Source organism: Bombina bombina, chromosome 8 (assembly GCF_027579735.1).
Source record: "Bombina bombina isolate aBomBom1 chromosome 8, aBomBom1.pri, whole genome shotgun sequence".
Classification (NCBI taxonomy): Eukaryota; Metazoa; Chordata; class Amphibia; order Anura; family Bombinatoridae; genus Bombina; species Bombina bombina.
This window is the reverse complement of record NC_069506.1, coordinates 16,808,156-16,831,914: the sequence shown is the minus strand read 5'-3', so window position 1 is coordinate 16,831,914 and position 23,759 is coordinate 16,808,156. Positions and strand designations below refer to the sequence as shown.

Sequence of the window (23,759 nt, the reverse complement as noted above, 5' to 3'; positions counted from 1 at the left end):
ATAATAAAAAATAGTTCACAGAAACAGACTCACTTAATCAGACACACATGAACTCTCACTATGAGCAGATGACTGCATTAACAACTTCTGTAAACTAATTGGCTATTTTTGTTGAGTTTTCCTCCAAATTCTAAGCTACATATTTTAAAATAGAATTTTTCTAGCTAAAATGCATCAGCTAAAAAATCTTTAGGTTGGTCTGAACAGTTTAGTTGGATGTTATTTCTGAGTGCCTGGCCATAAACTACAGTTTCATATGTTTTGTAAACCATAAATGATCATTTTGTTTTTTCTAGCAATGCACATTTATTTGTAACCTATAATTGTGAGAACCTGGGAATACAGTAATTTATCTCACAAGATTTTTTATCTAGTTGGACATAAAGTTTATTTATTATTTTCTTTCTTTCCAGTGACGTATGTTTTGAAGAATGAACATCCCAATCTGTATATAGGTAATTAATCTACGCACGACATTGCTGGAATGCACCCTTTTCTATACAACTTAATAGCACCTTTGTATTCATTGGGCTGGTGATGTAAATATTGTTTACAACCAATGGGTATTACATTTTATGCAAAATGAGACATAGATTTCACTATATCAGAGAAACATATGAACATCTATTTTACAAAATAAATAAATACATATAATATACTAGATTTTCAGACATCTTTTTTTTTTTTACAGTGAAGAAAGAAAATCCCAGTGTTGATAGTGTGTTTTCTATCTATCTGTTTAATTTATTAGTCCAGGTGAACTCACCAGACCATCGTCTTACGGTGTATGATGAAAAGGAACAGATATGGCGTCTTGTCTGTTCAACTTCTTCCAATGAGGATGTGGCAGCTCTGAGCTGTGAAGAGATGGGCTTCATCAGGTACGCTAAGTTGTATGGTACCGGATAAGATTTCATTTTCTGCCATTACCTGTGCATCTTGCCCTATTTTGTCACTGCTTATAAAGTGTGACAAACTTTTTCATATTTATCTAATACCTAATCATTTTGCTGATTTATGTGCTGTAGCAACAACCCTAAGATGAGTGTAAGAAAAGAGAACATTGCCATTTATTGATGTTCAAAAGTGAGAACAAATGTTCACCTTAACATTGAGTCTACCATTCAAATGTTTTAAAAAATGTATGTAACGTTTTGCAAATGTTACAATTCACTACACCAAATGCATTACGCAATTTAAACAACACATTTGAAATAGCATTTCTGTATACTAAAGGCTACAAGAATTAAGATTCAAATGATATTGAACAAGATGCTAAGGGCCAGATTACAAGTGGAGCGCTAATTAATGCTCCCACTCAAGCGTTAACTGCGCTTGAAGTTAAGCTTTTTAAGCTCATCAGGTTGCACTCATATTACCAGTTGAAAGTAAACTGTTTTCACTCTCGCGTCTACCCAACAAGCACAAAAAGCTGAAGTTAGAATATTGTGTCCACATTCACATATTCCTAAAATCAATTGAGACAAAAAAAAGTGGAAAAATGCACCCAACTCTCACACGAACCCGAATGCATATACTCATGTGCACTAACCCGACATGAAAATATGAATATTTCACATTCCAATGTTCTTCATATAGCAGAATATATTATATTTATTCAAAAATACATATTTCTTCAATGTGAAATATTTACAGTCAATACATAGGTAAAATACCAGGAAAATAACTGATATTGAATGTAAATTACAGAAATTCTCATCACAAAGAGAACTTTTCCGCTTTTGGGGTTAAAACAGAACTTGACTTCTGCTTCTTACCTGCAACAAAGGGACATAAAAAAAAAATCATGATTCTGAGTATGTAATTATAAATAACTTTCCAATTATGTTTTATTACTTAATTTATTTTGTTCTCCTAGTATCCTTTGCTAAAATGCTTACGAATAAATAGATTTGTTTTATTTATATTTAATCTCCATTATTTTGGGTTGCCTTAGCCATTACTAACCACTAAAGCAGTAAATATACGTATGGGAAATAAACCGCATGTGCTGTAAATATAATTTATTACAAAAAATATTACAAAACATAGAGCAAATTAAATTTCCAAAACCGGCATTTGCAGCTTGATGTAATCCAATCTATAATGTGTAAGAAGGTATGCAGAGTTTTCCAATAGCAGCTTTACACAAATCTGATGAAGTGACTTCCAGCTCAACTACCCAAGAGATTGCACTGATGGAGTAGACATGAGCCCATATGAAACAGAGACCTCCTTTAGATGCTATGCTTCATATATGCACTGATGAATACAATTAGTGTAGTCAGCCAGAACAGCCCTTTTCCTATGATCTTGAGGAATCATGAAGCCTGTGAGAAAATCCAAAGACATTTCTAAGCACCTTAACAAGACTGGGGTTTCTCTTTTACATATTGGTGCTGGTTGGAGTCTGGAAGAGAGATGTCTTGTAAAAAGTTAAAGGGATAGTAAAGTCAAAATTAAAATTAAATGGAAATCTTAAACAACCTTCCATTATTCTAAGTTGTCTTGGTATACTTTGTCAAAGAGCAATCCTAGGTGAGCTCAGGAGCAAGCACATCTCTTTAACATCTGGCAGGATTGTTTACAACAATGTTTATTGCAATGTTGCAAACAGTGATGCCATAGAGAGTTAAAGACACATGCACGCTCCCGAGCACATCTCAGCCTATCTAGCTATATTCATCAACAAAGAAAACCAAGGGAATAAAAGCAAATTTGAAAATGGAAGAAAATTGGAAATTTGTTTAAAATTGTATGTTCTATCTGAATCATTGAAGTTTAATTTTGACTTTTCTGAAGACAGGGGTATTGAAAAAATTCCATGATAAAGAACACCTGGAAAAAGGGGAGGTAATTTTCTAAGAGGAAACCAAGGTCTCATTGGTCATAGTGAAATTGTTGCTAAATACTCCTTCTGTTCTGAGTTCTGTGATGAGTTATCTGAATAAATGGACGTGAATGGGACATGCAGGCCAATATCATTTCCCATCATTGGAGAAGAAAATCCATACCTAGTGACCCTGATGAAAGAAAGAAGCTGAAGAAATAGGAAGCTTGTATGTTGCAGCTTGAACTCATAAGATCTATTTTGGCACATCAACAGGTCTACAAGTTGAAGAAAGACTTTCATGCGTAATTGCCAGTCCATGCAAACACCATGTGCCTTCTCATCATATCTGCCTGTGTATTCTGAAACCCTGGAAGATGAACAGCCTTAATATTTGCCAAATGACTCTCGGGCTAGTAAAATATTGAAGCAACTTCCTGTTAAAGTACCAAGACAACTGCTCTGAGTTCTAATATATGAATGGAAAGTCTGGAGACGGTATCCTCCCACTGACCCTGAATGTAGTGTTTATGACACATTGTGTCTGGTCTGAAGGACTTAAATCTATGTTTAAAGGAGCACAGCTGGAAAGGCTGTTGATGGATTTCAAATATTTATCCAATAACATAGATAGTGCTTTAGATGAGCAGGAAGAGAATTATCTTTGATAACCGGTAGGATGGCTTAAACATGCTTAAGAAATGGTGTTACTGAAGTCTCTCCCCAGGAGATGAGTCTAGAGTCTCAATGATATATTTTCCTTTTCTTAATGCTCTTGGAGAAGGACTGGAAATTGTATACAAATCAAATGCTGATCTTTGTGTACTCTGCACGAAGGAATACTGCTTTCTGAGATGGTAATTGCCAACTTTTGTGCATAATTATGCGCTACTTTTGACTTTGCACAATATTTCTAAGCTATAGCATCTGGTTCTTCCAGTTGGTGCAATGGAAATCCAGTCATATCTGTACATCAACAGAACAAAGAATACAAAGCTTCTGGTGAAACATTTTATATAGGTAAGAAGGAGGCGTTTAGTTCTGTCCATCCCAAAAAAGGGCTTTGTTCTGTTCTGGTGAGTATTGTCCAGGGTGAGCCAAGATAAAGAATTCAAATATATTGGAAATTTGTTGTTTTACAACTATTAATCATGTTTTCATTTTTGAGTATAATGTTAATTTAATGAAAAAGGCAGCCTGAATTTATTTAGTAGTTGGGAAAAAAAGAAGCATAATTATCTGAGAAAAACAAAACCTAACATTCGATTTCTGTACTAAAATACACAAATAAATGTTGTGCAATTGATTCATTTTAGTTATATTGACACAGCTGTTCTTTTGTCTGAAGGTCATTATTCCACAGTGAGCTCTCTGTAGATACAGCAGGATCAAACGGCACATCGGGGTACTATTGTGTGCAAGAATCTCAACTAAGCAGCGCTAAGAGGCTGTTAGATGTACTGTCAGTCTGGTGAGTACTTATACTTCCTAATATGTGATTGGGAGCTGCTTACATTGATCTATTTTCCACGGTGCACATTCTGAAATGTTTTTAAACCCTTCAACAAGACTTTCTTTTAAAGAAGAAGCTTCATTTTTGAAAAATATATTTTTTTCTGATGTATGGGAAGTTCATATGTTAATCATACCACATTTAAAATGACTGCCCAAGAAACATGACAATGTTGTGTCAGAAGACCCAAGAACTGGCTAGTGACTACTATGTAACCACAGCACAGGCAGCTAATTTTATTTTAACTATTTTGTGGTTTGTATTTTTATGCTCTAAGAGTGTATTGGACATTGATAAACATGTACATTAAGATTCTGTAGTGTTAAATAAAAAAAGATATTGAAAAATTAAGGTGTTATAGTCCTTTATAAGAAAATTGCGATTAAAATCGCAATCGTGTTTTTTTGGGTCCAAAATCGCGATTTTTATTTTTGCCCATATCACCCAATATATATAAAGTATCTCACAAAAGTGAGTATACACCTCACATTTTTGTAAATATTTTATTATATTTTTTCATTTGATAACACTGTAGAAATGACACTGTGCTACAATGCAAAGTAGTGAGTGAACAGCCTGTATATCAGTGTAAATTTGTTGTCCCCTCAAAATAACTCAACACACAGCCATTAATATCTAAACCGTTGGCAACAAAAGTGAGTACACCCCTAAGTGGAAATGTCCAAATTGGGCCCAGAGTGTCAATATTTTGTGTGGCCACCATTATTTTCCAGCACTGACTTAACCCTCTTGGGCATGGAGTTCACCAGAGCTTCACAGGTTGCCACTGGAGTCCTCTTCCACTCCTCCATGATGACATCACCGAGCTGGTGGATGTTAGAGACCTTGCGCTCCCCCACCTTCTGTTTGAGGATGCCCAACAGATGCTCAATAGGTTTTAGGTCTGGAGACATGCTTGGCCAGTCCATCACCTTTACCCTCAGCTTCTTTAGCAAGGCAGTGGTCATCTTGGAGGTGTGTTTGGGGTCATTATCATGTTTGAATACTGCCCTGTGGCCCAGTCTCCGAAGGGAGGGGATCATGCTCTACTTCAGTATGTCACAGTACATGTTGGCATTCATGGTTCCCTCAATGAACTGTAGCTCCCCAATGCTGGCAGCACTCATGCAGACCCAGACCATGACACTCCCACCACCATGCTTGACTGTAGGCAAGACACACTTGTCTTTGTATGCCTCACCTAGTTGCCGCCACACACGCTTGACACCATCTGAACCAAAAAAGTTTATCTTAGTCTCATCGGACCATAGGACATGGTTTCAGTAATCCATGTCCTTAGTCTTCTTGTCTTCAGCAAACTGTTTGCAGGCTTTCTTGTGCATCATCTTTAGAAAAGCCTTCCTTCTGGGATGACAGCCATGCGGTCAGGGTGCCAGGAATCAGACTGTGACGAGAAGTGCAAAAATAATCACACCTTTATTAATAGCAAAAAATAATAAAAAGTCCACAAGTCAAATAACAAACCAGGAGTCAAAACCAGAGCTGGTAGTCAGACGAGCCGAGTCAGGAGCCAAAGTGAATAGTCAGACGAGCTGAATCAGGAGTCAAAGCGAGTAGTCAGATGAGCCGGAATCAGGAACAAGGAAAACAGCAGAGTCAGGAACAAGCCAGGGATCAGGAACCAGGAAGGACGTCAGACAGCCAGGTAATACACAGGAACTCTCACAAACAGGTCTGAGACAACACAAAGGTAAAGCACACTGCACAGAGGCCCTTTAAATAATAAGTGATGGCATCACAATTCTGAGACTGCATCCTGTCTTACACGGATGATGCACACCAGTCTGGCCATAAAAGGAAATGCAGGAAATGAGCAGCATCCCCCACAATGCACCATAGTCAGCAAGAGAGGTGAGTAAAATGGCTGCCAGAAGCACATGGCAAACAAAACAGGGAAAAAACCCTGACACATGCTGACCAATTTGATGCAATGTGCAGCGTATGGTCTGAGCACTGACAGGCTGACCCCCCACCCCTTAAACCTCTGCAGCAACGCTGGCAGCACTTATACGTCATGACACCAGGGAGGGAAAATGGCTAATTGGGCTCAATTTGGACATTACCACTTAGGGGTGTACTCACTTTTGTTGCCAACGGTTTAGACATTAATGGCTGTGTGTTGAGTTATTTTGAGGGGACAGCAAATTGAAACTGTTATACAGGCTGTACACTCACTACTTTATATTGTAGCAAAGTGTCATTTCTTCAGTGTTGTCACATGAAAAGTTATAATAAAATATTTACATAAATCTAAGGGGTGTACTCACTTTTGTGAGATACTGTATATATACTATATATATATAAGGTTTTGCAATTGTGAATGTTTATAAAGCTACAGTTACTATTACACTCTTTTTAAAATAGCGCTAATATTGAATGTATATATTTTATTATTAGTACATCATCCCGTATAAACTAATGGGAGTCATTCTGCCAGCGGCCAGGGCAGCAGGATATATCTTTCTTATTTGATGCTAAATCTATTTTTGGTATATACCAGGTTACAAAATTATTATTTATTATTATTTTAGCAGTTGTCAACCAATAAAATGTTTACACGTAACAATTAAAAATTAATATTTATTCCTTAGTTCTTGATTAGTTACCTCTATAGACACCTTGAATTATATTTATGTAGAAAATAGAATATGAGGCCTATTTATCATATGTCTGTCGGACCTGATCCGACAGTGCGGATCAGGTGCGACAGACATCGCTGAATGCGGAGAGCAATACGCTCTCCGTATTCAGCATTGCACCAGCAGATCACAAGAGCTGCTGGTGCAACGCTGCCCCCTGGGAGGTGTCAATCAACCTGATCGTATTCGATCGGGTTGAATTGCGGCGATTCCTGTCCACCTCATTAGAGCAGGCGGACAGAGTTATGGAGCAGCAGTCTTTAGACCGCTGCTCCATAACTTGTGTTTCTGGCGAGTCTGAAGACTCGCCAGAAATACGGCCCTTCAAGCTCCATACGGAGCTTGATAAATGGGCCTCTATGAATCAATTATGCATGCTTATTTCGTTACAATATTCTAAACAACAGATCATAAAAAATATATCTCTAAGATGAACCTTACTCACAATGAATCACATTAAAATACCACAATAAAAATACCAGAATATGGACCGCTAACTTAACAGTGCTTAGTTTAACAATATAACAAGATACTTCACACAAATCTTACTAAATCTCAATAAATCTGAGATAACTTTCAGGGAAGTATAATTAAGCTATTTAGCCCACAAATAGTTTTATATAACTTCAGTTAAACCACCAGAAATTGTGTATTGTTAATGCAACAGCCAATTTATATGTCAATTAATCTGAAATTACCTTTTGTTTAGCCACAAGAAAACAAATTTTAAAATATATCACAATAGCTACAAATACTTAATACACACCAGAGAGATTTAACTACAATAACAAATTTATATGAAATTTCACAATAGTAAAACTGACTTAAAAATATGGGATGTAAAATCCTTTCTAGCAAATAAAATTGCTTAGCATCAATATGATCATTTTAAACTACACCCGGCTGTGGAACATAGAATTAAAATACAAAATACCTCTTTAAATTACCCGCTTCAATTGAACTACAGTATAGCTTTAGAATACCTTGATTTTAAATATTAAAAATATAGAACTGTATACATCACCACATAACCAGATGAGAGTTCAGCTTTTTCAGATACATCCGTTCACCATCATATGAAGAGGTATATGCAATTCAGAGAATAATAGGTTTAGGCCCAATGTTGCTTTCTGTAGAGACTGTGTTTCAAAGGCAGCAGTTGTGAGTCAGTCAAAATTCCAGCAAAAGACCCTTTCTATTGCAGTGCAAGAGAATATATCACGTGATAAATCCAACATTTTTTTATTCTAATCATTGGTGAACCTTTTGGATTTGCACCACCAAAGCTTGTCTCTGATAGGCCCTTCGGAGCTGAACTTCTCATTGGCTTACTAGGAATGCATGGCTTTTAACAGTCAATTTGTTTTGCTGTCATACCAGTTTTAGTCCACTAGGGGGCAGCAGACAAAGAAAAACTGTTTCACCATCAAAGTGCCACAGAAAATATAGATATTCTACAATATGTTCATTAAACACACCTATTATTATTTTTATTATACTTTATTTATGAAGCACCATCATATTCCGCCGTGCTGTCCATGGATACAGTTCATTTAAAAAAAAACAATAAAATAAAACTTCTAAGAGACAGGACAAAATTTACAAACACATACAGGAGGAATTGAGGGCCCTATTCCTGTGGGAACTTATAATCTAGAATGGTAGGAGGTTGAGAAACAGGAGGTGAGGACTGCAAGGATTGAGAAAGATGTTAATGCAGAGTTAGATGAGGGAAATGTTGTTGGGTAAAAGAAATATTATTGAGTTGGGTGGTAGGCTTCTCTGAACAGAAAAATCTCCAGAGAGCATTTAAAGGAAGAGAGATTATGGCAAAGCCTGACAGCACGAGGGAGAGTGTTCCAGAGGGTAGGTGCTGCACGACAGAAGTCCTGCAGTCTAGCATGAGAAGAGGTGATAGTCGCAGATGCAAGGGGCAGGTCATTGTTGGATCTTAGTGGGCAAGCTGGAGTATACTTGTTGATTAGAGAGGATAGGTAGAGGGGAGCGGTGTTGGTGAGCTCTTTGTATGCAAGGGTGAGAATGTTGAATTAGGTTATTGCAGTAGTCAAGTCGGTAAATAACAAGGAAGTGGATTATTTGCTTTGTGGTGTTAGCGCACAGAAAAGGTTGAATCTTGGAAATATTGTGTAGATGGTTGCGGCAGGATGTAGAAAGTGATTGGATATGGGGGGCAAAGGATAGATTTGAGTCAAGTGTAACTCCGAGGCAGCGGACTTAGGGCGATGGGGAAAGGGTGATGCCATCAAGAGGGATAGAGAAGTCACAAGTTGGCGTAGAGTTTGAGGGGGGATAAGAAGGAGCTCAGTCTTAGACATGTTAACCTTTAGGTGGTGAGAGGCCATCCAGGAAGGAATACCAGATAAGCAGTTGCTGACATGAGAAAGGACAGAGAGAGAGAGAGCAGGGGGAGAGCAGGGGTGGAGAGGTAGATCTGGGTGTCATCAGCATAGAGGTGATATTTGAAGCCATAACTGTTGATAAGTTTACCCAGTGAAGAAGTATAAATGGAGAAGAGTAGAGTAACTTGAGTTACTCCAACAGACAGAGGCATTTGAGAGGAGGAGTCGCTGGCAAATGACACAGAAAAAGACCTGTGAGAAAGATAAGAGTGAATCCAGGAAAGAGCAGTGTCTCAGATGCCAAAAGAGCTAAGGGTCTGTAGAAGAAAGGGGTGATGAAGGCAGCTGAGAGGTCAAGTAAGATGAGTTTAGAGTAGTGGGCAATATTTTTAGCAGAGAGATCATTAGTATCCTTGGTAAGGGCAGTCTCAGTTGAGTGTTTGGGGCGGGATCCAGATTGCAGGGGGTCAAGCAAGGAGTTGGCGGACAGGAAGTTATTTAGGTGATTGTAAACTAGTGTTTCAAGCAGTTTTGATGTTAAAGGAAGCAGTGATATGGGGTGGTAGCTTTCAGGAGAATTAGGGCCGAGGGAGGGTTTTTTGAGTATGGGAGTGACTTTTGCATGTTTGAAAGAAGATGGGAATGAGCCGGTAGAGAGAGATAGGTTAAATATAGGGTAAGAATAGGAGTGAGGGTGGAAGATAGGGAGGGTATTTCCAGCATTAATAAATTATATGTTTAATATATATGGGATTATTTTATACTATTTACCTTGAGTATTTTCATACTAAACATGATAAACTACTTATGATATTTTAGAAGATGCCTTTAAAGTTACATTTTTATGAGTGGACTAGTAGTAAGAATCAATAAAATATATGTGTTTATCTGACTTATTTTGTATATCAGTTCATTTGATATACATTTCATTTCCTAGTCACCATTTTATATCATATATAGACGAGCATTTATAGTTATTTATTAATACATCTCAACGGTGTTTAAGACATGGGCTCAAAATCTATGATGCATTTATATATTAACTTATAGTATTTGTTTTAGAAACCTCATCTTCACCTCTGGTTCTCCCTTGTCATGTTTATTAGACTCCTGGAAAAACAAAGAAAATGTTATTTTGAAACAAATTGGTTAAACATTTTTAAATTGACTATATAGCTACTTATTAAATTCAGAAAATACGTATCTAACATGCCACTGCTAGGCATTTTCTCTCAGATCCTATATAGATAATTTGTTTAAATTTTAAATCCTCCAGATTCTTATGCCTTCAAAAAGACATAGGTTTCAAAGTAGGCTTCTCTGCTATTTTATGGAGACGTACCATCTGAACTTTGTGTATTTGAACTCAGCATGGGGTAATTAACTCTTGCATGCAAAGTGGTTACCTCTCCTGAAAACCTGTTTTTTGTGCATACACTTGGGATTCAAAAGAGTAGCTCTAGACCGAACAACTGTTCCTTTAGATAGGAAAACTCTTTATACAAGCTTCCTTTGAAGTGGATAATTGAGACATCCTGGCCTGTAGTGTGTGTCTAGACACAGCAGGTAGTCTGTGCTTTTAATGTAGAGAGGGTTTGGAGCTGAAAATTCTGATTTTAGAATTTAACTTATATTAGCCAGTTTCAAATTAATTATTTTACCTTATCATATATAGGTATGTGTGTATATATATATATATATATATATATGTGTATATATATATATATATATATCAAACCTGTCTTCAGTCCGACCCTCCTGTGGACATCCACCTGGGTGCAAACATGAAATGTTACAGTCCAAGAAAAGATTGCACTCTCAGGTCTTTTTAGCACAAAAAAATCACTCTTTAATGTAACGTTTTCTGAGACGTTGTCCCCTTTATCAGCATGTCAAATGTGAATACAAACACACAATTTATAGTGAATACACCAAACAATATCAATCCCATATCGAATCTCTGGCGCCAACTAAGTGTTTGGAACGCATGTTGGAGTTCCAGTGTCTCGTGCAACCGGAAGTGGCGAAAACACGTCACTTCCGGATATACGTGAATTATTACAAAAAGTTTTTTTGCATAAACTCTGCCAACTATTATTATGAACAACACACTGTGTCAAAATTATACTAGCACTGATTTTGTGTCATAGTGTCAATATACAATTTAAATGAAAAGAATAAAGAACGGTATGGTTTCCTTCGTTGCCATAGTAACCGTTGTACTCAATACAAGCACCTAGTTCCTAGAGTAATTTCCACCCCATACTATGCAGTTATAGCCTAACTCGAACTGTAGTTTAACTCACTACGTATCGTTAGGTAAATTATATGTAAAAGTTGGTCAAATATAGGGGAATTTTAAACAAGTTAGTTTTGTTGCCTTGGTAACCACATGACACGAGGGCAAGGTTTTGTATGCTTTCCTTACGGTAAGGATGTGCTGGCCGTAGCTGATACCTGGTGCAGCACTGTTCTATGCCAATTCTTGTATACTCGGGTAAATCCCTCCTTAGTGGTATTACAAAACTATACACTCTAGGTGCCATAAACTAGAAAAAATAAAAATAATTATCACATATATACACTTAAAAACAAGAAAAACACCTGAAGACTATACTGTGTGTTACCTATGTACAATAACATTTCAAAATGTTATTGTTTCAATATTTTCCCTTTGTCTTGGAATTAACCATGTTGTTATTTTCTTGCAGTGATTGTCAAAGTGGTCGTTTTCTTACAGTACAATGTCAAGGTAATCACTGTCTTTAAACATGATCCTTGTCAGAAAGGTTTCCCCAACTGTAAGCACAAGAGTTTTATTTATTAAACAGACAAGTTACTACGTTCTGAATTTGGTTTAATGATTTTTTTAGTAATAAATGCAAGAGGAAGAGTGTTAACAATATATTTTTTCTCTTAACGGTAATAATAAAAATACGTATGTTACAACAAGGGAGTATAAAAAGTAAATAATGAAAAAATTAAATATCTGGGATATAAAACAAAAATGGTTGGAAATCAAAACATGAATAAGATTAAGGGAGTTAATTATATATGATAAAAGAAGTAATCTGAAATGCTTTACTTTTATAATTATTATTACTATTATTGTTATCATTATTATTATCACTATTATAATTATTATTATTACTATTATTATCACTATTATTATTATTATTATTATAATTATTATTACTATTATTATTACTATTATTATAATTATTATTACTAGTATTATAGTTATTATTATTATAATTATTATTACTACTATTATTATTATAATTACTATTACTATTATTATTATTACTATTATTGTTATCATTATTATTATAATTATTATCACTATTATTACTCTAATGATTAATAATATGGTACTGTGAGTTTTAAAAGTTTAATTCTGACATCCACGTCCTTTTAAGAAAAATACATTCCGAGTACGTAGAACAATTGGAATGCAATAAAATCTCCAAGTTACATTTCTCAAGTTATAATACGGTTTGACAAGCTATGGTTCCTAAAGGTGTCATGTATTACTGAGGAAGTACACTATATTCCTTATATTATTTTTAACTCAACCAAGTTTATTGCTATTTCTTTGTAGGTGAAGTATATATAATGACTCCTATTTCCCTTTTTATTAATATATATGTTTTTACTACTGATACAGTATTTATAAAGTTTTCACACTATCTACATAGTTATTATTAGTTTGTATATTCAATATAACAGTGTTTACATTCTGTATTTTATTTTGTGTTATAAGTACAGAACAGGTAGATTAAGCATTCCCCCCCCCCCCTCTTTTTTCATTGACGACTCTTTTTCTATGGCCTCTCAGATTGTGGGCGCAGAAAGTTGGCTGTGGACAGAATTGTGGGAGGACAAGATGCTGCTCTTGGTCGCTGGCCATGGCAGGTCAGCCTGAGATATGAGGGTTCCCATCTGTGCGGAGGGTCCTTGATATCAAATGAATGGGTTCTGACCGCTGCACACTGCTTTCCTCCGTAAGTAGTTACAATATACACAAATTGTATGTTATGGGTCATGGGCTTTAAAAGCAGTTTAGCCTTCTTATTGCACTGGAATAGGAACTCTTGTTCGGAAATAATGGTGCAGTTATTTTGCTCTATATAATCTTTGAAAGGGCCTGATACGTAAAAATTAAACTTTCATGATCCAGAAAAAGATGTAAAAATGGATCTTCCTTTTGGTATCCTTAGTGGAAACCATGATTGTTCCATGAGAGCAGACTGTGGTATGATCAGGAGCATGCCTGTGTCTTGAGCAATATATTTATGTATAAAATCGTTACCAACATTGTTTCAAACTCTGCTGCCGTATAGTGCTCAAGACATGTGTATGCTCCTGAGGCTACCTAGGTATGCTTTCATGAAAAAGATCTATTTTGTCAGAAAGGAGACCAAGGGAAACAGGCAAATGTGATAATAGAAAGGTTCACACTCAGTTTTGTGTTCAGTCTTCTTTAGTAAACAGTGCTTCTAGCTACACAGCTTAGTTTACCATGGAGATTTAGCTTAGAGTGGCTGAGGCTAATGCACTCTAAAGCTCCCTCTACAGGTTACTTGTATAACCTTTCAATGTGAGCATACTGAGGTAAGCTCATCTGCGTGCAATAAGTTACATGTTAACCAAGAAGCCCAAGAGAAATATGTAAACTGAAAAGCTTTTGCTTTACTGGTATGCTCTATCTGAAGTTTAATTATACTTATATGTTCTTTAAAAGTCCCCTAAATAAATTGCATTATCAACATATGCATAATAAAAAGACAATGGAAAATAACTTCTGAATTTCAAAGTAGTAGATTTTTTGTGACAAATTTCAAAGTTAATTTTATATTCCTCCCCCCTGTATCATATGACAGCTATCAGCCAATTGCAAAATGCAGATGCATATATTCTGCGCTGGTACCTCAGAAAGTGTGAATATAAAAAGATTGTACACATTTAGATAATTAACCTGAATTGGAAAGTTGTTTAAAACAAATTAAAGTTCTGTGCTCTGTCTGAATCCTGAAAGTTTAATTCTAACTTTAGTGGACCTTTAAGGACATTTATACATTAAAGGGACACTGAACCCAAATTTTGTCTTTCATGAATCAGATAGAACATGAAATTTTAAGCAACTTTCTAAATTATTCCTATTATCATTTTTTCTTCACTCTCTTGCTATCTTTATTTTAAAAGCTGGCATGTAAATCTTAGCAGCCAGCCCATTTTAGGTTCAGCACCATGGATAGCGCTTGCTTATTGGAGGCTTACATTTACCCACCAATAAGCAAGCATAACCCAGTTACTCAACCAAAAATGGGCTGGCTCCTATGCATCACATTCCTGCTTTTAAAATAAAGATACCAAGAGAATGAAGAGAAATTGATAATTTGGGTTTAGTGTCCCTTTAAGAAGTTTATAAAAATGATTCCTCTCTGGTTTTTTAGACAGTGTTTGATACCTGTTACAAGCCCCTGCAGCACAAGGAGTTGATTTGTCTGCATGGTCTTTTTTGTGAGTCTTATGATCCTTGTTAGTGGTTTGGAAAACTGATTCATTCTTCCATTTGGTCCAATGCCATTTAATGTGGTGAAACATTCCGATAACCCTATATTCATTGCATGTTTATTATTAGCCCTTTTTTTCTGTCCCCCACAGGAGGAATCGTGTAGTGAATCAGTGGCTTGTGTTTGCAGGGGCAGTATCACAACTATCAACCCGGGCATATTTGCATGGGGTCAAAGGAATAATATACCACACCGGGTATTTACCCTTCCGCTACATGGACAGTGAAGAAAACAGCAATGATATAGCACTTGTGCATCTACTGACACCAATTACACTTACAGGTAGGAACATCTCTCCCTGTGGAAGAAATTTTTATTCCCTGTATAAATTGCGTGAGCTAAATTTATAGACAATAAGGGTTTGTAATCAAACACATGCGTTTAGTTGAAAATACAGAGCACATTGCTGTTTATACATGAAATGAGATGAGCTGGAAGGTTAGAGTTAGTAATTACTAGTATTACTCAAGGCCAGCTCAAGATATTGTGCTGCCTGGATCTGAGAATGCGCTCTCCCCAGTAGTCACATCACTGATTAGCATATCAACCTACAAGACCTGGCCACTGACCTTACTAAGCCTGCCTACCTGCATGCAACCAATGCATATGCACGAGTGGGAAGGAAGTTAGAGAAGAGGTGCACTTGTCCCACCTTGAATGTCGTCCCTGACCAGTACTGTGTCTTTGTGAATGATGAGGTTATGCTGCTGGGGCCTGTGACTTCCCCCACGGAGACAGAAGACAGGAGTGATCTGACAGTGACTGACTCAATCACTGAAGTTCTGCCCCCTGTTAAGTGCTGCCTGACTTCATTAGATCCATTTGGTCTTATGGTTGAGCCGGCCATGTGTCATCTAAAGGTTTATTTAAAAGAGAGTGCTTTGGATTTTCAAGCAACGAGCAGTATGTTCCTAGGGCTTATTACCTATTTTAAAACCTATTGACAGTGTCTGACTGCAGATATAGGACCTCATTTATGATTTCATGGATAGACAAGGTTCCAATCTGTGTAACCTGTCGGCCTGGATTCTGCTGCTTTCATTTATTATAGAACATTGAATTTATTGTAGAGCACTGCCCTATACTCTCCTATAAGAGCATGACCTGTCAATCACCCCAAATCAATGAGTTAAGGGTGATTTAACTCCACCACCTCAAAGGTTGTGGAGAATATAAGAAACATTTGTCTTGCAAATCTACACAGCAAAGGCTTCAAAGCAACCTCCGTTACTTAGCATGAGATATCTTATCTATCTTGCTACCCACCACAGTAGGTATACAGAAGATTATCATTTACTAATTACCCTATAGATAATCATAATATCAATAAACAATTGTCTTGTGATTTTATGTCTCTGCAGAATATATACAGCCTGTTTGCCTTCCGGCTTTGGGTCAAGTGATTACTGAAGGGAAAATGTGCACAGTGACTGGCTGGGGAAACACAGCGTATTATGGTGAATATGATTATCCTACTCATCATAAAAGGAAACAAAAGGCACAATTTTATAATGGCTTATGCTTTTTTATGAAAAATATATTTCTTTATTGTTCACCAGTAAAGCAGTGGGGGTTCTGCTAATCGGCCAATGATCATTAAAGCCCTAAGGTCCAGTCAAACGTCCTCTTATCTTCAAAATGAAAAGAAACAGCACTAACATAACCTTGTATCATGCAAAATAGTAAAGGGTCTAGTCAAAATTAAACTTTCATGATACAGATAGGGCATGCAATTTTAAACAATTTTCCAGTTTACTTTTATCATCAAATTTGCTTTGTTCTTTTGGTATTGTTTGTTGAAAGCTAAACCTAGGTAGGCTCATATGCTAATTTCTAAGCCCTTGAAGGCCGCCTCTTATCTCAGTGCATTTTGACAGTTTTTGCACCGCTAGACAATGCTAGTTCATGTGTGCCTAATAGATAACATTGTGCTCACTCCCGTGGAGTTCTTTGAGTCAGCACTGACTGGCTAAAATGCAAGTTTGTCAAAAGAACTGAAATAAGGGGGCAGTCTGCAGAGGCTTAGATATAAGGTGATCACAGAGGTATAAGTATAACAGTGCTGGTTAATCAAAAATGGGGAATGGGTAATAAAGTTATTATCTATCTTTTTAAACAATAAAAACTCTGGAGTAGACTGTCCCTTTAACTTGTGTAAATAGTGAAAGAAATGTATAAAAATGTTCTATCCTATAAAAAAGCTAATAATGGATACATTTTGCTACAGTGTTTTTCACAGGATAACATTTTAAGCCTTTTAGATGTTTGATTTCTATGGAAATTGAATACGCATAATTTAGAATCACTGTAAAAACGTATAAAATAAACCAGTTCCAGCAAATTTTAAAATATAACTTTTGAAAGTGGACTGAGAAGAGTCAGACAATTCTGATCCATGAGAATTCCTGTACAAAAAAAATTATGCTTTTGTATTTGTAAACTAGTTCCAACAGTACCATTTGTTCAATCCCAGACTGTTATCCAATATGTAAACAACTTTTCAATTTACTTCTGGTTTCATTTATATACACACGCTCCATTTGGATATTGGGCTGTACAAATGACGGCGGAGATACACCTCTAATCTGTGGAGCAACCAATATTCTAATTGTGACCCACGGGCACACTAACAAGTCATTTGTATATATAAGTGTAAACTGCACGTACCTTACAAGGTATTAATACCTAGCCATACTGCTACTGTTGCAATACTCTATCACGGAGTACATATGAGTACAATTCATTTTAGTATCCATATCAGATATCATGATCGGAACAGCCAATAGAATGCAAGCTCAATCTGACTGGCTGATCGGATCAGCCAATCGGATTGAACTTGATTCTGATTGGCTGATTCCATCAGCCAATCAGAATTTTCCTACCTTAATTCCGATTGGCTGATAGAATCCTATCAGCCAAACGGAATTCGAGGGACGCCATCTTGGATGACGTCCCTTAAAGGAACCATCATTCTTCAGTTGGACGTCGTCGGAAGAAGATTGATCCGCGCTGGAGGTCTTCACGATGGAGCTGTTCCTCATCGGATGAAGATAGAAGATGCCACTTGGATCAAGATGGTTGCCGGTCTGGATCGCCTCTTCTTCCCGGATAGGATGAAGACTTTGGAGCCTCTTCTGGACCTCTTCAGCCGCAGGATTATGGATCGCCAGCCCCCGCTTGGGTTGGATGAAGATTTTGGAGCCAGGACCGATCGGTGATACCCGGTGAGGTGAAGATAAGGTAGGAAGATCTTCAGGGGCTTAGTGTTAGGTTTATTTAAGGGGGGTTTGGGTTAGATTAGGGGTATGTGGGTGGTGGGTTGTAATGTTGGGGGGGGGGTATTGTTTGTGTTTTTTTACAGGCAAAAGAGCTGAATTTCTTGGGGCATGCCCCGCAAAGGGCCCTGCTCAGGGCTGGTAAGGTAAAAGAGCTTTGAACTTTTGTAATTTAGAATAGGGTAGGGCATTTTTTTATTTTGGGGGGCTTTGTAATTTCATTAGGGGGCTTAGAGTAGGTGTAATTAGTTTAAAATTGTTGTAATATTTTTCTAATGTTTGTAAATATTTTTTTATTTTTTGTAACTTAGTTCTTTTTTATTTTTTGTACTTTAGTTAGTTTATTTAATTGTATTTATTTGTAGGAATTGTATTTAATTAATTTATTGATAGTGTAGTGTCAGGTTTAATTGTAGATAATTGTAGGTATTTTATTTAATTAATTTATTGATAGTGTAGTGTTAGGTTTAATTGTAACTTAGGTTAGGATTTATTTTACAGGTAATTTTGTAATTATTTTAACTAGGTAACTATTAAATAGTTATTAACTATTTAATATCTATTGTACCTGGTTAAATAATTACAAAGTTGCCTGTAAAATAAATATTAATCCTAAAATAGCTACAATGTAATTATAATTTATATTGTAGCTATATTAGGGTTTATTTTACAGGTAAGTATTTAGCTTTTAATAGGAATAATTTATTTAATAAGAGTTAATTTATTTCGTTAGAATAAAATTATATTTAACTTAGGGGCGTGTTAGGGTTAGAATTAGCTTTAGGGGTTAAAACATTTATTAGAGTAGCGGTGAGCTCCGATTGGCAGATTATGGGTTAATACTTGAAGTTAGGTGTCGGCAATGTTAGGGAGGGCAGATTAGGGGTTAATACTATTTATTATAGGGTTATTGAGGTGGGAGTGAGGCGGATTAGGGGTTAATACATTTATTATAGTAGCGCTCAGGTCCGGTCGGCAGATTAGGGGTTAATAAGTGTAGTTAGGTGGAGGCGACGTTGGGGGCGGCAGATTAGGGGTTAATAAATATAATATAGGGGTCGGCGGTGTTAGGGGCAGCAGATTAGGGGTACGTAGGGATAATGTAAGTAGCAGTGGTTTACGGAGCGGCAGATTAGGGGTTAAAAAAATATGCAGGTGTCAGCAATAGCGGGGGCGGCAGAATAGGGGTTAATAAGTGTATGGTTAGGGGTGTTTAGACTCGGGGTACATGTTAGGGTGTTAGGTGCAGACTTAGGAAGTGTTTCCCCATAGGAAACAATGGGGCTGCATTAGGAGCTGAACGCGGCTTTTTTGCAGGTGTTAGGTTTTTTTTCAGCTCAAACAGCCCCATTGTTTCCTATGGGGGAATCGTGCACGAGCACGTTTTTGAGGCTGGCCGCGTCCGTAATCACCGCTGGTATCTAGAGTTGCAGTGGCGTTAAATTATGCTCTACGCTCCCTTTTTGGAGCCTAACGCACTGAAAACCCTGCCATTCTGTTAACTCTAAATACCAGCGGTATTTAAAAGGTGCGGCCAGAAAAAAGCATGCGTAGCTAACGCACCCCCTTGGCCGCAAAACTCCAAATCTAGGCGTTTCTGAATAATGCACGTTTTTTGACTTTCCTATCACTTTAAGTATCAAATAGAAAAGTGATAGACGCATACGTACCCTGTGTGCAGTCCTTTAATAGAACTTAAGCTTTTAAAGCTGTTAGGACGTTCCATGCCGTCCTAACTATGAAACGTCCTAGCTGTTTGGCTGTCCTGAAGCCAACGGCGCTTCCAATATGGAATCGGGTCATGGTGGGCATGCCTGGCTTCATAGGGACGCCCCCTGACCCGATCCCATCATTGCAATCTTGCGATCGTGTGCACGATCTCGGGATTTCAATTAGTTTACATCGTAATTTTGTTCCAATGTAGACAAATTAACCCTGTCATCAATGGGTTAATAAACATTAAACATAAATGAGTCAGTCCCACTCATGTGTATTGCCCACAACAGGTAATGGGTTCTGTGTAATGTTTTGAAGAGGATAATTAATTACAGGTAAACTGTGCTCATTATGCAATGGCCGTGCTGCTTGTATTTCCAGATTAAGTCTTTGCTAGTCTAGGTATCATTTAAGTACTCACCATGGTTCAGAAGCCCACTGCCCTGTGTTTGGGTTTTTAGCAATGAGTGTGTCCTCTGTGGTTTACTTGTGTTTGGGCTTGAATAGATTTTATTAGTTTATGAACTTGAGATTTGACCGATATGAGAGAGGCAGGATGTTGCCTTGGTTTATATTGGCTGCTATTTTTGTGTCTAACCTTTCCAGGTCAACAATCTGACATTCTGCAGGAAGCTTCAGTGCCAATAATAAGCAGCTCATTGTGTAACCAGCCTGAGTACTACACCAATCAAATTACAGGGAAGATGTTCTGCGCAGGATTCGCAGAGGGCGGGATTGATGCCTGCCAGGTGATTATTTAAAACGCTGCTAAGTGGGGGTTATTATTTAAATGGGACCTGTCACATTGTTTAAAGTTAAATGAAACTCAACATTTAATCTCCCTGTGAAATGTTTAATCAAGCAAAATCTCATTAACGTGTTCCTCATTGGCTCTTGAAAATGAAACCAGGAATATGCCATGTTTTTCAGTGGGTGTATCCCTGAACTGCTATTAATTTGCAAATCTGTGTAAACTGTGCTTATAAAAAGATAGCATCAAATGGTTTTAAAACATTTCTTTAACAATTTACCAGATTATAGAGTCCCTAATTTAGTATCTGTATCTTCTGCAGGGTGACAGTGGTGGTCCTTTTGTGTGTGAGGATAACTTGTCACGTACATCACGGTGGCGTCTTTGCGGGATTGTGAGCTGGGGCACAGGGTGTGCTTTGGCTTATAAACCAGGAGTATATGCCAAGGTCGACCAGTATCAACACTGGATCTACAAAGTTATGAAGGTGGGTACTTACACATGACGGGCAGCGAGGAGGTTTGCACAGATATGTATAATGCATTGTGTAGTGACATACGGTTAATCAGTACATGGTGGTTTTAATGCAGATGAGAAGTCTCTGTAGTGACCTAAACTTATATATTATATAGCACTTTAAATGCAGAAAATAATTATGGATTTTGTGTTTGAAAGACCTAGCTAACAAGCATATGGTGCTTTCATGCTCATAGTGATTCTGGGTAAGGACTTAAGGCCAGTTCATCTAAAGCTCTCTCCCTGGTGAGATTATCTAATAAATGTTCTCAGATCTATGTGAAGAATCTTAGAAATGCAGATGTTAAGTTGAGAGCTGATTATCTCACTATATAGGTCTTGGGATGTGAAGGTGAAACATATATATTACAATATAATGCTCAGAAAAAGTCAACAAAGTTATCTGCATGCCAACAAGTTTTCGATCATCAGGTCCATAGTGTTTTGAAGCAGATAAGGATTATGGGTAGTTAATACACTGATATAGCATATAGTGTTTTCTATGAGGATGCTGGGTAGGGTAGCACTTATGTATCAGATGTTTTTTTAATGAAGATAAGGATTCTGGGTAGAGGTATGCACTTGTTTAGCATATGGTTGTTCTATGATTATGAGCACATGGTTCCTGGTGGTATAATTGGGGCTCATGGTCCCTACATGCATTTTATTATAGCCTCCCTAGATGAAATGCATGTCTGAAGTAGTTTACATAAGTCCCAATAAGCATTTAATAAAATGATTCAGAGACCAGTGGAGCCACTGAGAAACTATATTATCCTCCACTTGACCTCTAGGGGTCATTGATTATTTAGGAGGCACCAACATACTGTATTCAGAAATTTTTGGAGAGATCTTTTGAAGGAGGTCGTGGAATTGTTGAAGGAGTCAAACACTGTTTTTTATGTGTTATACAAGGTTAAACACTGCACTTTATGAATGAAAGAAACTAGCACTACCCTCTTTATGGCTTAACATAAACATTTTAACATTCTTCTATAGGTAGATGACAAAAGGTGCTAACCTTTGGTCTTTGGCAGCTGACAGAAGGGGTTAATAACTTTCTGTGTGTCTAGCTGCAAGATGTTTAGACAATACTTTTCAGATTTAAATAATCTATATCAAGCATATATACTATCAGGTTACAGTTGTGAGGCAGTTGTTTGCTTAAATACTTGCCCCAGGCTATGATAGACTAGACACAAATACACTTCCATTAGGATATGGAGTATTGACTTCTTAGTTATATTAACATGTTTATTTTTATTCTATCCCCACAGACACAGTCAGAGTTGAGCGGAATAAAGGAGATTGAGTGAAGGGACATTGATGCCTTTAGATTGAAAACTAAAGACTTCCTACACCTGCACTACTGTCTGGTCACAAAAGACGTTAATGTTCTATGCAACCAAAGGACTCACTTTAGATGGCTGGGACTCAATCGAACCTTCCTCATCAACTCCTTGTAATCACTATGAAATGTTTCTGCAATCAGCTGATACCAAGTTACTGCCAAATCAATGAGGCACCCAGGAGTGAGAGTGGACACATCCAACTGGATGAACCCATTGAAGATATCTTAAAGAGAATTCAGAATGTAATGGTCTTCAACACTTGATACAAAAAGTGCAGCCAATACATAGGGGCCCTGAAAAATATGGCTTCCTCAATTAGCCCCAAAAACTCAGAAATGGAGGATTATGAAATTAAGTAGGTATTAACAATAAATATTAATTATGGAAATAATTAGCTCTATTTTCAGTGAAGAGAACTTATATATTGTTGCCAGTTTTCTGCTTCCTACTATAATATATAAGGATAATGTATAAGGATGATAAACTAGCCCCTAATAGTACCTGAACGATTTACACATTGCCACAAACTCAGGGCATTAGAGGGACTGAATACCTTGTACATAAGCTTCCTGCTTACAGTCATAGAGGTACCAAAGAATATATTAGTGGTAAAAAGGTTCTGACGTCGGTCCAGTAGATTTGTACAGTTGTAAAGACACTGGATCTATGTGTCCATCAGTAACCCCCAGATAACAACAGGCTCAGTTATACAAAACTTGATGTTCAGAGAAATAGAAATAACTAAAAATGAGAACTGTAGAGATATTATATCTATGTGCATCACTATAACATTTATTATTGAAACCAAAATAAATACATAAAATGTTGCAAAAATAATTATTTTTTATGCAGTAAATTTGCTTTGAAAACAAAATGTATCTAATAATTAGAGATAAGCAAGTGTGCAAAATATCAATGGTTTCCCTTAGTATTCTTTTGATTATATTCATAACTAGGGATGGGCTAATGTTTCGCAACATTCGAAAAATGAAAAGAATTTTAAAACATTTGTTCGTTCGAATCGAATTTTGAATGTTTAAATAACATTCTAACATTCGATTTTCAAATGTTGGGCTTCGACTTTTACGATTACATTCGAAAATATTAGTTTCGAAAAATTCAAATTTATATATTTGTAAAAGTATTTCTAATGCTTTCTTTAAATGTAATATTTGAATTATGCAATATTCGATTGAAATAGAAACATTCT

At 36.8% G+C, this 23,759-nt stretch overlaps 1 protein-coding gene across 1 annotated transcript in view; it reads left to right on the top strand.

Moving 5' to 3' along the window:
* The window catches only part of LOC128638277 (serine protease hepsin), an 81,973-nt gene extending 58,587 nt beyond the window's left edge, over positions 1–23,386 (top strand). Inside the window, exons 5-14 of the mRNA XM_053690144.1 lie at positions 414–455; positions 752–881; positions 4,179–4,301; positions 12,075–12,115; positions 13,202–13,367; positions 15,031–15,221; positions 16,301–16,396; positions 20,537–20,679; positions 21,004–21,168; positions 22,475–23,386. Of these exons, the coding sequence (XP_053546119.1) occupies positions 414–455; positions 752–881; positions 4,179–4,301; positions 12,075–12,115; positions 13,202–13,367; positions 15,031–15,221; positions 16,301–16,396; positions 20,537–20,679; positions 21,004–21,168; positions 22,475–22,513 (1,136 nt within the window). The 3' untranslated portion in view covers positions 22,514–23,386. The remainder of the gene's footprint in view (positions 1–413; positions 456–751; positions 882–4,178; positions 4,302–12,074; positions 12,116–13,201; positions 13,368–15,030; positions 15,222–16,300; positions 16,397–20,536; positions 20,680–21,003; positions 21,169–22,474) is intronic.
* Positions 23,387–23,759: the final 373 nt, after the last annotated feature.